Source organism: Orycteropus afer, unplaced genomic scaffold (genome assembly GCF_000298275.1).
Source record: "Orycteropus afer afer isolate SDZICR_OR568_19922 unplaced genomic scaffold, OryAfe1.0 scaffold00362, whole genome shotgun sequence".
NCBI lineage: Eukaryota > Metazoa > Chordata > Mammalia > Tubulidentata > Orycteropodidae > Orycteropus > Orycteropus afer.
Genome location: NW_006921949.1, coordinates 3,410,256 through 3,426,537, shown reverse-complemented (window position 1 = coordinate 3,426,537; position 16,282 = coordinate 3,410,256). Strand labels below are relative to the sequence as shown.

At 39.0% G+C, this 16,282-nt stretch overlaps 1 protein-coding gene across 1 annotated transcript in view; it reads right to left on the bottom strand.

Annotated features, from left to right (window-relative positions):
* Positions 1–13,594: 13,594 nt before the first annotated feature.
* The window catches only part of SREK1 (splicing regulatory glutamic acid and lysine rich protein 1), a 59,735-nt gene continuing 57,047 nt past the window's right edge, over positions 13,595–16,282 (bottom strand). Inside the window, exon 12 of the mRNA XM_007952873.2 lies at positions 13,595–13,744. Coding sequence (XP_007951064.1) covers positions 13,595–13,744 — 150 coding nt within the window. The remainder of the gene's footprint in view (positions 13,745–16,282) is intronic.

Below are 16,282 nucleotides of genomic sequence, written 5' to 3'. Positions count from 1 at the left end.
GGTCACCTTTTGTGGGCATTCACATGAGACACAAAGGTCTTTCCTCCTTTGGCTCATTCAGAGAGATCTATCCACATACCTCTTCCTTATACATCCTTATCACCAGTACTTCAATCATGCTCCTTCCAAGACACAGACCACCCAGCCAAGCCATTAGCCACAGCCCAGGAGTCCATATACAATTGCACATTTGGCCATTTCTTATTCTATGCAAAGTGAACAGCCAGAGGCATGGATCGAAGTTCTGCCCATTGCAAGGATTTCTCTTCACCACTGTCCTTCAAGTAAGTCCCAGAAAGGGGCTGCAGTGCTGCTGCTGTCCACTTTCAAGTGGTGCCTGCATATCACACAGAACTATCTGTAAACCAGGCACGAGTTTTCTCTTCTTCAGTCCATTGATCATAAAGAACTCCCCATGTGGCCATAGGTGCAGACTGGGAGAGGGAAGGTAATGTGACTGGAATGGAGACCATAGGCATTTGGGCTACTTCCTCATACAACTTACTTGTGCCTTCAGGTCCTGCTCCAGCCCAATCTCTTATATACCACTCCCATTTAATGATGGAGTGCTGCTGTGCATGTCCAACTTCATGATTCTGTGGGTCAGACAACACCCAGTTCATGATGGGCAGCTCAGGCCTCATGGTGACTTGGTGGCCCATGATTAGGCATTCAGTCTCTCCTAAAGCCCAATAACAAGCTAAAAGCTGTTTCTCAAAAGCAGAGTAGTTATCTGCAGAGGATGGCAGGGCTTTGCTCCAAAATCCCAATGGTCTGCATTGTGATTCACCAATAGGGACCTGCCAAAGTCTCCAAACAGTGCCTCTATCTACTACAAACACTTCAAGCACCATTGGATCAGCCAGATCATATGGCCCAAGTGGCAGAGCAGCCTGCACAGCAGCCTGAACCTGTTATAGAGCCTTCTGTTGTTCTGGGCCCCACTGAAAACCAGCAGCTTTCTGAGTCACTTGACAAATAGGCCACAGCAACAGAGATGAGGGATATGTTAACCTCCAAACTCCAAATAGGCCCACCAGACACAACTGTGTCTTTTTAGTTGTGGGGGAAGCCAGATATAGTAACTTATCCTTCACTTTAGTAGGAATATCGGGACATGCCCCACACCATTGGACCCCTAGAAATTTCACTGAAGTGGAAGGTGCCTGAATTTTTGTTGGGTTAATTTCCCAACCTCTAGCACACATATGTCTCACCAATAAATCTAGAGTTATCAATACTTCTTCCTTACGAGGTGCAATCAGCATAATGTCATCAATATAATGAACCAGTGTGATGTCTTGTGGAAGGGAAAGGTGATCAAGATCCCTACAGACTAAATTATGACATAGTGCCAGGGAATTGATATACCCGTGAAGAAGTACTGTGAAACTATACTGTCGGCCTTGCCAGATGAAGGCAAACTTCTTCTGATGGTCCTTTGAAATTGGTATCGAGAAAAAGGCATTGGCCAGATCAATAGCTGCATGCCAAGTTCCAGGATATGTACTGATTTGCTCAAGCAATGAAACCACATCAAGAACAGCAGCTGCAATTGGAGTCACCACCTGATTAAGTTTACGATAATCCACTGTCATTCTCCAAGATCCATCTGTTTTTCACACAGGCCAAATAGGTGATTAAATGGGGATGTCATGGGAATCAGCACCCCTGCATCTTTCAAGTCTTTGATGGTGGCAGTAATCTCTGCAACCCCTCCAGGGATGTGGTATTGCTTTTGGTTTACTATTTTTGTAGGTAGAGGCAGTTCTAATGGCTTCCACTTGGCTTTTCCTACCATACTTTTCCTACCCTTACTCCATATGTCAGGAAATCAATGTGGGAATTCTTCCAATTGCTCAGTATATCTATTCCAATTATGCATTCTGGAACTGGGGAAATCACTACAGGTTGGGTTCCAGGACCCAGTGGACCCACTGTGAGATGTACCTTAGCTAAGACTCCATCAATAACTTGACCTCCATATGCCCCCACTCTGACTGATGGGCCACAATGACGCTTTGGGTCTCTTGGAATTAGTGTCAGTTCAGAGCCAGTGTCCAATAATCCCCAAAAAGTCTGATTATTTCCTTTTCCCCCATGAACAGTCACTCTCATAAAAGGCTTCATATCCCTTTGGGGAAGGCCGGGAGAAAGATTGACATTATAGATTTTTGGCAATGTAGTGGGGTCCTTCCTCAAAGGGACCCGGCCTCCTCCTCATTCAAGGGGTTGTGGGTCTGTAAACTGACTCAAGTCTGGGAATTGATTGAGTGGCTGTGACTCTGTATTCTGGCGATTCAATCCAGGCTGCTATTCACGTGACCAAGCATTCTTCTGTCTGTACATATCAAGTAAATACTTAGTAGGTTTGCCATGTTACCTCACTACTAGGAACACCATGACTAAGTAGCCAATGTCATAATTCCACATGAGTCAGACTACTGATTACTGTTTGGACTCTGTTGTCCATTATGGTAACCATGCCCACCTTGTCTTTGTCGATTAACTGCTGCCACTTGGCCCCTACCACCACAGGGTCCAATCAGCCCCATCGAAGTGAAAAGCATCTTAGTTCAATTAGGGCAGTTTCCACTGTCAAATCCGGCTTACATAAAATAACAATCACAGCAGTCTTCAAGTATGCTGGAGCTCCCTTCACAAATTTATTCCTCACTGTACTGGTGAAAGGTGTGTCTTCTGGACTCTCCATTTCTGGCTCTAGGGGTCTAATCTGATAAATCCATTCTAACAGGCTAATTTCCCTAAGCCTCTGGATACCTTCTTCTACATTATATCAAGGCAGGTCTGGTACTTCAACGTAATTTAATGTAGGCCACTGCATAATCCATGCTTCAGTAAGACAACTATATAAACTATTAGAGCCTTTCCTAACCTCTCCAGCTGAAACATTGAATGAAGAATCTGTACTTAGTGGGCCTAAATCAATAAACTCAGACTGATCCAATGTTACATTCCTTGCACCATTATCCCACACCCTCAGTAGCCATTCCCATACATATTCTCAGGTTTCTGTCTGTACATGTTAGCAAAATCAAGTAGGTCTTTTCAGGTGCAGCTTACCACCTCTTCAATCACACTTTCTATCTCACCTTTTGGGGTTGCTTGGACTTAACTTTAGTTATAGGTGTAGTAGCAACAATGGGTGGTTGGGGCAGTTCCTGAGAACATTCAGCAATGTCTTCCATGGCCTCTACCTCAGGCAAAGATGCAGCAGGAACAGTTGGGTTAATTCCATCAAATTGAGGTGGAGGAGATAATGGTTTTACAGTAATCCCTTCAGATGTGAGGGATTCCACAGAATTTACAGGCTCCATATCCTGATCATTCTGACTATCTGCTCATATGTCCCCATTCCAGGTTTCAGGATCCCATTTTTTTTCTCAATCAATGCCCTCATTTTAACTTCAGACATCATTCTGGGTTGGTAATTTAATTGGCGTTGTAATTCAGCCACTCTTACAATAAGACTCTCGGTTTGGTTTTTTCAGCAATATCAGCTGTTACTAGAAGAAATAAGGCTTTGTTTTACAGCTCAACTGGAAACATTGAGGTCTTTTATGCAGCGCTGAAGCTGTGACTCAGCAGCCCTGAGCTCATCTCGCTCTTTCACCACTTTGTCTAGTGTAAGTAGGACCAACCAACCAGCTTTCTTATATTCCTCATGCTGACAAAATTGCAGAAAAGTATCAAATATGTGATAACCCAGAGCCCCACTTCTCACAAGTACTTGATCTATTGGTGGTGCTATTTTGCAAATTAATGTTGACACCTCATGCCACGGATTAGCAGCGCCCACTTTACTAACAGAGGCAGGGTCACTAGTGTCCCTACAATTAATCAAATTGGAGAACCAATTTAGGAAGCCCATCCTTATGATTTTATCTCTCTAGGACCACTCTTGGTATCAAATGTGTTAGACTGGGTTCTCTAGAGAAACAAAACCAGTAAAGCTTATATAGAGAGAGAAAGAGAAATTCATCTTAGGAAAATGGCTCACACATGTATAGAAGCGGGCAAGTCCAAAGTTTTTGGATCAAACGTCAAGCTGGAGGCTTTTCCCAACTCATGGAGCTGCAGGGGCTGAGGAGCTCAAGGTTGGCAGCCAGTATACTGGCTGTTGTCTCCAATGAATGACGAATCCAAGATCTCCAGGCTGAATGGTGGATTGATCACTCATGGACGATTGTAAGCAGCACAACAGAATCCTGATCCACAGAAGAAGAGTCTCTATTCCCAGGATGTCCATAAATATACTGGAAGCAGGCCACACCCCTAGGGAAACTCCCTTTCAATTGATTGGCTGCTCAAAACATATACATCTGATCCCATCATGGGAATAACCACATCACATCTGCTTAAACCACACAGAGTTTTGGTCCAGCCAAGTTGACACACAGCTCCAACTATCACAGGGAGGGAGCAGGAGAGGCCAGAGACCTCTGGAGTGGCAGGATATCCAGGTAAAAAGGGGTGGGAGGCAAGGCTAGGCCCCAAGCCCCCTAGAGCCAGGAAGGGAGGAATTGGCCAGGGACCACAAAGTGGCAGGTTCCAAGCAGGAATTAGGTAAGGGGAGGGGCACAGAGGTTTCCAACAGCTAAGGGAGGCAAACTTGTCAGTTTGTCATCCTTTAGGGCTTGTACATTGCTGTGAGGTTTGAGGCTGTGCCACTGGTGTTCAGTCAGCAGCAGAATTGCACATGGTGTACAAGTTTCAATGCAGCTTACAGACTAAGACAGACTAGGAAGGAGGAGGCCATCCACTTCTCAAAAACTGGCCAGGGAAAACCTTATGAATAGCAGAGCAACACGGTCTGATACATTACTGGCAACTTTAGGAACAGCTCAGAAACACTGTCCGACACAATGCAGGAAGATGAGCCCCTTAGGTCGGTCGGAAGACACTCAAAATAGGACTGGGAAAGAGCTACCTCATCAGAGTAGAACCAACCTTAATGATACAGATAAAGTAAGTCTTTCAGGACCTTCATGTGCTGACATGGCATGACTCAAATTGAGGAGAATCAGCTGCAAACAGACATTAAAAATTGGAACATGAAATGTACAAAGTACGAATCTAGGAAAATTGGAAGTTGTCAAAAATGAAATGAAACGCATAAAGATTGGCATCCTAGGCATTAGTGAGCTGAAATGGATGGGTTTTGGGCATTTTGAATCAGACAATCATGTGATCTACTATGCTGGGAATGACAAATTGAAGAGGAATGGCGTGGCATTCATCATCACAAAGGACGTTTCAAGAGCTGTCCTGAAGTACAATGCTGTCAGATAGGATAATACCCATACACCTACAAGGAAGACCCGTTAATACTATTATTCAAATTTACGTACCAACCACCAAAGCCAAAGATGAGGAAAATGAAGATTTTTATCAACTTCTAGAGTCTGAAATTGACTGAACATGCAATCAAGATGTGTTGCTTATCACTGGTGATTGGAACGCAGAAGTTGGAAACAAAGAAGAATCACTGGTAGTTGGAAAATTTGGCCTTGGTGACAGAAATAACACTGAAGATTGCATGATAGAATTTTGCAAGACCGACGACTTATTCATTGCAAATACCTTTTTTCAACAACATTCCCTTTCAATAGCAGCTATACAAGTGGACTTTGTCAGATGGAGTACACAGGAATCAGACTGACTACATCTGTGGCAAGAAGTGATGGAAAAGTTCAGTATCTTTAGCCAAAACAAGGCCAGGAGCTGATTGTGGAACAGACCATCAACTGCTCACATACAAGTTCAACCTGAAGTTGAAGACAATTAAAACAACTCCACAAGAGCGAAAATATGACCTTTAATATATCCCTCCTGAATTTAGAGACCATCTAAAGAATAGATTTTATCTATTAACAATGACCGAAAACCAGAATTGTGGGATGACATCAAGAACATCATCCATGAAGAAACCAAGAGGTCATTAAAAATACAAGAAAGGAAAGACAAAGTGGATGCTAGAAGAGACTCTGAAACTTGCCCTTGAGTGAAGAGTAAAGCAAATGGAAGAAATGACAAGATAAGAGAGCTGAACAAAAGATTTCAAAAAGCAGCTCGAGCAGACAAAGCTAAATACTATAATGAAATGCACAAAGACCTTGAGTTAGAAAACCAGAAGGGAAGAACACACTCGGCATTTCTCAAGCTGAACAAACTGAGGGAAAAATTTAAGCCTATTGAAAGATTTTATGGGCAAAGTATTGAATGATGCAGGAAGCATCAAAAGAAGATGGAAGGAATACAGACAGAGTCATTGTACCAAAAAGAACTGGTCGATCTTCAGCCATTTCAGGAGATGGCATATGTTCAAGAACCAATGGTTTTGAAGGAAGAAGTCACAGCTGCACTTAAGGAACTGGCGAAGAACAAGGCTCCAGGAATTGACGGAATACCCATTGAGATGTTTTAACAAATGGATGCCCTGCTGGAAGCACTCACTCAGTTGTGCCAAGAGATTTGGAAGACAGTTACCTGGCCAACTGACTGGAAGAGAGTCATACTGTACCCATTCCAAAGAAAAGTGATCCCACAGAATGTGGAAATTATCAAACAATATCATTAATATTGCATGCAAATAAAATCTTACTGAAAATAATTCAGAAATGGTTACAGTAATATATTGACAGAGAACTTCCAGAAATGCAAGCTGGATTCAGAAAAGGATGTGGAACAAGGGATATCATTGCTGATGTCAAAAGGATCTTGGCTCAAACCAAAGAATACCAGAAAGATGTTTACTTGTGTTTTATTCACTATGCAAAAACTTTTGATTGTGTGGATCACAACAAACTGTGGGTAACATTGAGAGGAATGGCAATTCCAGAACCCTTAACTATACTCACGAGAAACCTGTACATAGACCAGGAGGCTGTTGTTTGACCAGAAAAAGGGAACGCTACATGGTTTAAAATCAAGAGGGAGTGCTTCAGGGTTGTATCCTTTCACCATACTTATTCAATCTGTATGCTGAGCAAATAATCTGAGAAGCTGCACTATATGAAGAACAATGTGGCATTAGGATTGGAGGAAGAATCATTAACAACCTATAATATACTGACAACACACTGCTTGCTGAAAGTGAGGATGACATGAAGTACTTGCTGATGAATACTGAAAAATACAGTCTGCAGTATGGATTACACCTCAATATAAAGAAAACAAAAATCCTCACAACCGGTCCTATAAGCAACATTATGATAAATGGAGAAAAGATTGAAATTGTCAAAGACTTCACATTACTTGGTTCTACAATCGACACCAATGGAAGCAGCAGTCAGGACATCAGACGATTTATTGCACTGGCTGCAAAGGACCTCTTTCAAGTTCTGAAGAGCAAAGATGTCTCCTTGAGGACTAAGGTCCACCTGACACAAGCCATGGTATTTTCAATCGCCTCATATGCATGTGAGAGCTGGACAATGAATAAGGAAGAACAAAGAAGAACTGATGCTTTTGAGCTGTGGTGCTGGTGAAGAATGCTCGAAGTACCATGGACTGCTAAAAGAACCAAGTGGTCTGTCCTGAAGGAAGTGCAGCCAGAATGCTCCTTAGAGTTGAGAACGGCCAGACTTCGTCTCACCTACTTTGGTTATATTGTCAGAAGGGACCATTCGCTGGAGAAAGATGCCATGCTTGGTAAGGTGGAGGGTCGACGAAAGAGGGGAAGACCCTCAACGAGATGGACTGACACAGTGGCAGCAGCGATGGCTTCAAGTATAGCAAGAATCATGGAGCTGGCTCAGGACCAGGGGGTGTTTCATTCTGCTGTGCACAGGGTCGCTATGAGTCAGAGTTGACTCGATGGCACCTAACAACAGAGGATGTTACGCTGAGTGAAATTAGTCACAAAAGGATAAATATTGTATGAGACCACTAGGGTAAAAAGTCAAGAAAAAGTTTACACACAAAGAAAAATTCTTTAAAGGTTAAAGGTGGGAGGTTAAATCACTAACTACAGGGTAGATGTATATTAACTTGGGTGAAGGGAAAGGTAATATACAATAAGGAATGTGTCAGCACAAAATGATCAGGAAGACACTGGGAAGAACACAAGAGTAAAAGGCAACAAAGGTAAATAGCATTACATACATAATCTTGCAACAACAGTAATAACAATAATCTACAAGTAGATACACAGACAGGTAAGCTGACCAGCTGTGGGAAGGTGAATTGGACAAAACCCACAAATATAAATAGGTTTGGCAGAATATATCCATAAACATAGTAGAGCATACAGAGGCCAAAGTTAATGGAAACTTCTTGTTGTTGTTGCTGTTATAAGCCGTCAAGTCGGACCCAACTCATAGTGACCCCTCCTTGGGTTTCTGAGGCAGTATCACTAGAGAAGTAGATTGCCCAACTTTCCTTCCAGTTGAATTGTGGAAAGGGGTTTGAATTGTGGAAAAGGGCACACATAGAAAAGCCCTAAACCAGTATAGGCAAGGATACAGACCTTTCCTTCCCACCCCTAATCCCCACCCCCACTTAAAAATATTAAGAAACCAAAACTGCTCTGTGGCCCTTAACCACAGAAGACAGGTGAAATCAATTAGTATAGCCTCACCATTTTGCCATCAGTTCATACCTTTTGTTTAGCAGTCAAATGCCTTAGGCACTATGCCACCAGATCTCCCTCAGTTCATACAGCCTTCTAAATTTGCATACCTGAAAGATAAATTATTTAAAGAGGCACTTTTGACTAACCAGCTGTCTCAACTGAACATCCTCAACGCATAGCTCATTCACCAAATGAACAGCTACACTTCTGCTTAGAGGGAGAAACCATTCCACTTGTTAAAAGCCAGGCAATGACCATTTTCACCATACAAACACCCTATTGGGAAACGAGAGATTCAGGAAGCAGCTATCATTTAGTAGATTACTACTGTATTTTTAATATACAAAACCTTGATAGAGATATTGCCATACATATAAAGACTGCCCAGTGTTTAAAAACCTTAATCTTAGTAATCTGAACCAGGTATGCAGGTAGTGAAAATAAAATATATTTAAATGTGTAAGGGAATATATATGTTCACTGCATGTTTTACTTTGTGGGAATAGCTCAATGGAAGAGCCTATTACCACCTTTCTGTTATAAGAAAAAGCTGTAAATATTCAAATAATTGCCTCAGAAATAGGTGAAATCACTACTCGACAGTGGCAAGATTTTAAGCTTTTCATTTTATTAAAAATATGGCAACATGATAGCAGCATCATTTAATAAATCTTTCTAGTACCATTTAAAAGTAGCCCTATTCACATATACACCACCTATGCATCTTTATGTTTACATTTTAAACCTTGATTATCCATAGCGTTATGTAAAGAGCACCATTCTATTAAACTAACCAAAACTAAGGAGGGCAATTATTTAATTATTAAACTACCTGTACAGTTACACAGTACACTCAAGTTTAATCTTTTGTGGAAATCAGGGAATTCTTCAGGCTATTCCCCAACAGTTTGTGGCTTCCCAGTACCCTTAAATTTCAATTCTAGTTCTTGGAACATGACTTCCATGAGTTTCAACTTACATTCGTAGTGAAATTACATGTCTAGCAAATAAAAATCAAGAATGGAAGGAATTACTATTCCATTCCATTGCTGGGAAAATAAGTTTTAGAGGTAAAATGTTACGTTTACTTGATTACAAGACACTATAAAAGTATCTTAGAATAGAATGAAGTGATCTACTTATTAGTTATTAAATTCAAACTGATTGAATATGAGCCAAAACTTTGTTTAAAATAATTACCAGTTCTTAGGAAAAATCACCATTAAGAATGTACTTATTGAAAAAAACCAAAATCACCCACAAGCCCAAAATTAAGTAGGGAAGTCAAATTTATTTTCAAAGATTATGTCTACTAGACTCTTGTTTGCACAAATATAATTTAGCCCTTTAAGAGCACTGTCTGAAATCTGAAAATGAACAATTAGCAAATAAGCATGAGAAAATACTAAGTATACAGGTAGTGAAAATTTAAAAAAAAATTTTAAACCATAAGGAACATATGATCACTGCATTTGTTTTACTTTGTAGGAATTGCTCCAGTTCAGAACCACCCAGTTAAAGCAGATACTATCCCTTAATGAAAATGACTCACTGATATGCTAAGTTATTCAATGCAACCCTGAAAAAGGATTCATTTTAACTGCTAACTAAAGTAGATTTGAATCAAGATTTTCTAAATTTCTAATTAAAAAAAAAAAAAAAAAAAACTCTTAAAAGACTACTATCCTCAGTTGACAGCAAGTTTGGAGCCAGACTCTTCCCCCATTCACCCAAAGATAAACAGCAACATATGTACATATATATAGGAATGACTGAGCATCCTGAAAATTATTAATAGAACAAATTGATTAAAAAAAAACTGGTAATAAATGAGTCTTTATTTTTAATTAAGTACGTGAATATGTAAGCCTCTTGACACTTCTGAAGATCAACACAGTGTATGTTAAATTTCTTCAGTAAAACAATTCTGAACGTACGGAAAATCACAAGCTGACTAGTGTTTGCAACTGTAAACTGATTAGACAAAAAATCATAATAACTAAGGAGACTTGTAGAAGTTAAGAATTCATAGACTTGTTTTCACACATGAAACTGATGAAGGAAAATACAGTATTACCAGTTCAGTGTGTGCTGCTGAAAAGCAAGAAGAGTACCAACAGACCTGACAAGAAGAATGTACATGAGCTACAATCTAAGGAAGTGTGTACTCTCTGTAATCAACCTAAAAATAATTACAGACGGTATGAAGTATAAAATGGTTGTAGTATTCTTGAGCTTACCTCAAATTTACCTGACAACATCCACCTGGGATGAAAAATAGCTTTTAAAAAAAAAAAAAACAACTTGAAAGAAAATAACAAATGGAAACTTGTCACCTCTTAGAAAGTATCTTAACCCTAGAAAGGTTTGCTTCCATAACCCAAACACTAAACCCACTACCAACAATTCAAGTCATAGCAACCCTATAGGACAGAGTAAAATTGCGCCATAGAGTTTCTAAGGCTGTAAATCTTTACGGAAGCAGACTGTGACATCTTTTTCCTATGGAGCAGCTGTTGTGTTTGAACCCAACCTTTCAGTTGGTAGTCAAGCGCTTTAACCACTGCCCTACCAGAGCTCCATTTCCTTCTATAAAACTCATATGAAAAAGTCAAATCTCACATAATAATCTGAATTCACTTTTCACATGTCTTGTATTCCTATTTATTCCTAACTTCTAAGACAATGTGTTTCAAAATCAGTATGATTATCTTAAAGATAAATAAATATCCAGCAAGAAAATAATTAACATCAGGAACTAGATTAAATATGTTAACTATCAACATAAGAAACATTTAATAGAGTCCAAATACAAGAAAACATTCAAAATTTAAATGACTGTTTTATACTCAAACATGCACTCCATGTCAAAACAACAATCTCTATGACAACTAAAATAAGCAGGGTGAAACTAAAAAGCTTTTTTGAAATAAACAAATACTTTCCTCTAAAATACTTAGCTTTATTAAAGAAATGGTACTAAAAATAACAAAGATTCAATCAACATTTTCTCTATTCTACTTACATTTCATAAATAAGACAGCTGTTGATGCAAGACACACTCCTTCACAGTCTTTCCATATGCACCCAAGCATTCTTGTATCAGAATAAGCTGTTTACTACCCAACCGCATGTGGTTGAACAATTAAAATGAGCATCTATAATCTATACTTTACATAGTAAAGCATTTTCCAAAATTTTAATGTATACAGTGACAAAAAGGAAAAACAAAAAACAAAAAAAAACACAGTAATTCTGAACACATGAAGAGTGATTAAGCAGCTTCATAATCAAACCAGGCTTCATTGCAATAAGGACAATTCTCTCCGTTTTTCACCAAACACTTTCAAAAGTTATTAACATTAAATGAAAAATCAAGTTGAAACCAAGTAACTAACATAGTACTCAGCTTTTTAAATCTATAAAAGTAACTATTCCCATGAGGTAAGGCAACTGAGTAATTTGATTGTATTAGATTGCATTAAAATAATTAATTATACTTGATTTTTTAATTAACATGCTAATTAAAAGGTATTACTTTTTTTTTTTGAAATACAACAATGAAAAGAGTTGTGAAACCATGAGTTATAGTTTTGAGGAAAAACAATAGCAATGTTGTCATGTTACTACTTACATATTTTCTGCAAAAAGTAAGCCTAAGAAGGATGGATGACCTACATTTTAAACTTAAGTAAACATATCCTTTAACAAGTAACCTCACATATACTCCCAGTCCTCCTTTAGGTATAATTTCTACCCATCATTTATGAGAAAATGATTGAGAGGTAATAATTAAGGCCATCCAATGTAGATAACTAAAGGGTTTCCTTTAAGTAAAATAAGAACATGCTTCATTTTCAACTATCACAGTATAAAACTGATGGTCCCAAAACTTCATTTTTGTTTCAAGCTCTAAAGTCATTCTTGAAAACAAGACTTCTCTCATCATATTAGGCAAGCTAAGTAAGAAGCTCTTCTGTCGTATCAGTTGCACACTTCTCTATGGTATGAATGGAATATCCATCTAGGTTCCACATGAATTGAGCATGACTAGCACATATAAAATTCTAGAAAACAGTATACCACATTTTAGAAGGCACTAAAGCTTCAGCTTGTGCTCCCACAGCCCACTTTGAAAACCCAGTTTCCTTTTTATTAGGGCACCTTTGCCACCTACAGTTGACAAGACACACTGCAATATTATTCATAAGCTTGGAAATGTCAAGGAAGTTCAGAAAGAAATGCTCACTTTATGAGGAGACTCACTGATTCTAAACACTGAACACTAATACATCGTTATTAGTATTCAACACAGTTGTTCTTCCTTCTGCAACAGAAAAGTAGCATGCATTGTCAGCTGTTTTCTAATCCACATATTTGAACAATTTTAATCTGTGAAACTATTTTAAAGAAAAATTGCTGTCCTGAACAATGAGCAAAAAGAAACACAATAACGAGAATTTAACACAATCACTGTAAATCTTGTGAAGTAAATGTTAAACTTCTTACATACTTTGTACTTACAAGGTGTGTATATATTTGCACCAATTTCAAGCACATCATTAAACTGTATATAATGAAATTGTTAAAAAAGTAAAATACAAAATTCAGTAACTAGCTTTTTTTTTTTCTTTTTGGGAAAGAGCCTCCAATGCTTATCTCCAGTCTTTATGGATAGTACAAATTTGGACATTTGATGGTCCGTTTATTTGCAATGGTTCTTGGCAAACAATAACAAACCACATGACAAGTGTGTCAACCACCATGGAAATGCACAGATTTTAGAAGATGAGTTTGGGTAACATCTGTTATTTTCATGTTGTCCATACTTTATTTTCTTACTCAGTAACAAGATGGCCACAAAGTCATCTAACTGAAAAAGCTGTTAGCTCACATCTGTATGTTCAACCGACTTTCTTCACTGTTTGCATCTTGTTGAGAGAATTAAAAGCTTTGGATTTTATTCCAGCGTTGAGTGTAGAGGTGTATTTCTCAGTCCTATACTGCTTCTGTTTTAGCAGAGAGATTTTCTTCATTTGGCTGACAATTGCCATTCTGCTGTACTTTGTTTTCCTCAGTCCTTGCGGCATCCTTGTCATCTGCTTCTTTGCCCACGCTTGAATCTGGTTCTTTATTGTGCTCTTTTTCCTATAATGAATATTAAAGTATACATTAAATATTTTCCTCAAGAGTTGCCAGCTAATACATTTGGTAAGTTTAAAACATGTAACTTTATTTTTCAGGAATAAAACTGGGCATTTTCTCCCATTACCTTTACATATAAAAAGGATATGCACATCATTATCAATTTGCCCTTTGTACTTCTTATAAAAGATGGACCATCCATGGAAATTAAATTAGAATGAAACAAGTGAACAAGAAGTCTTAGGAAGTACTCAGTGTTACTTACTGATTTGAAAAAGTGGGATGGATCTTGCTGAAAACAATGAGACAGTTCCCAAAGATGCCAAAATACACTTGTGATTTGGATATGAAAAAGGCAACATTAAGGGAGTATGTAGCAGTGTAGAACAGCAAGGGGAGACAAGCTTATCTGTCAGTTTGTCCTACTTTGATGGCTGGAGTGCTGCTGTGAGGTTGGAGTCTGTGCCGCTGGTGTTTCGGGTGCTAGTGGGGTTACCCATGGTGGATAAGTTTCAGGGGAGCCTATAGACTAAGAGAGACTTGGAAGAAGGAGGAGGGCATCCACTTCTCAAAGAATTGGCCAGTGAAAACCTTATGAACAACAGTGAAACATCATGTGATATAGTGCCAGAAGATGAGCCCCTCAGGTTGAAAGGCACTCAAAATTTGACTGGAGAAGAGTTGCCTCCTCAGAGTAGAGCAGACCTTAGTGATATGCATAGAATAAAGCTTTCAGGACCCCCGTTTGCTGATGTGGCACATCTCATGATGAGAAGAAACAGCTGCAAACATCCATTAACTATCAGAACATGGAATGTATGAAGCATGAATCTAGGAAAACTGGAAGTTGTCAAAAATGAAATAGAATGCATAAAGATCGATATTCTAGGCATTAGTGAGCTGAAATGGACTGGTTTTGACCATTTTGAATCAGATGATCGTATGATCTACTATGCCACGAATGACAAATTGAAGAAAATGGTGTGGCATTCATCATCACAAAGAATGTATCAAAATCTATCCTGAAGTACAATGCTGTCAGTGATAGGATAACATCCATATGCATATAAGGAAGACAAGTTAATACTACTATTACTCCAATTTATGCACCAGGATTTTACCAACTTCTGCACGCTGAAATTGACTGAACATGTCATCAAGATGTGTTAATTATCACTGGTGACTGGAACGTAAAAGTTGGAAACGAAGAAGAATTACTAGTAGCTGGAAAATATGGTCTTGGTAATAGAAATGTTGCTGGAGATCACATGATAGAATTTTGCAAGACCAACGACTTACTCATTCCAAGTATCTTTTTTCAACAACACAAACGGCAGCTATACACGTGGACTTCGCCAGATGGAGCATACAGGAATCAGATTGACTACTTCTGTGGCAAGAGGAGATGGAGAAGCTCAGTATCTTCAGTCAAAACAAGCAAGGAGCTGACTATGGAACAGACTATCAACTGCTTATATGCAAGTTCAAGTTGAAGCTGAAGACAATTAAAAGTCCACAAGAGCCAAAATATGACCTTGATTATCTCCTTCCTGAGTTCAGACACCATCTAAAGAATAGATTTGATGCACTGAACACCAATGATTGAAAACCAGAGGAATTGTGGAATGATATCAAGAACATCACCCATGAAGAAAGCAAGAGGTCATTAAAAAGACAGGAAAGGAAGAAAAGACCAAAATGGATGTTAAAAGAGACTCTGAAACTTGCCCTTGAACAGAGAGTAGCTAAAGCAGATGGAAAAAAAACAGGATAAAAGAGCTGAACAGAAAATTTCAAAGAGCAGCTTGAGAAGACCAAGTCTGCAAAGCCCTTGAGTTGGAAAACCAGAAAGAAGAACATGCTTGGCATTTCTGAAGCTGAAAGAGCTAAGGAAAAATTTTAAGCCTCAAACTGCAATACTGAAAGATTCCATGGGCAATATGTTGAATGATGCAGTAAACATCAAAAAAAGATGGATGGAATACACAGAGTCACTACACCAAAAAGAACTGATAGATGATCATCCATTATAGGAGATGGCATATGTTCAAAAACCAATGGTATTTGAAGGAAGAAGGAACTGGCAAAACACAAGGCTCCAGGAATTGATGGAATACTCATTAAGGTGTTTCAACAAACAGATGCTGCACTGGAAGCCCTAACTCAACTATGCCAGAAAATTTGGAAAACACAATATGGAAATTATTGAACATTATCACTGATATCACACACAAGTAAAATCTTACTGAAGATAATTCAAAAACGGTTGCAGCAGTATACAGACAAAGAACTTCCATAAACGCAAGCTGGACTCAAAAGGTGGTGTGATATCCTAGGTAGTATCAGATGGATTGAACACTTTCCCTTGTTACCCTCCCGAGAGGGACCAGGTCTCCGGGAGCAAGGTAAGCATGGGTGGGCTTGTGCTTACTCACTGATCTGTACTGAACACTTCCCTTGTTACCCTCCCGAGAGAGACTGGGTCTCCGGAAGCGAGGTAAGCATGGGAGGGTTTGTGCTTACTCACTGATCTGCACTGAA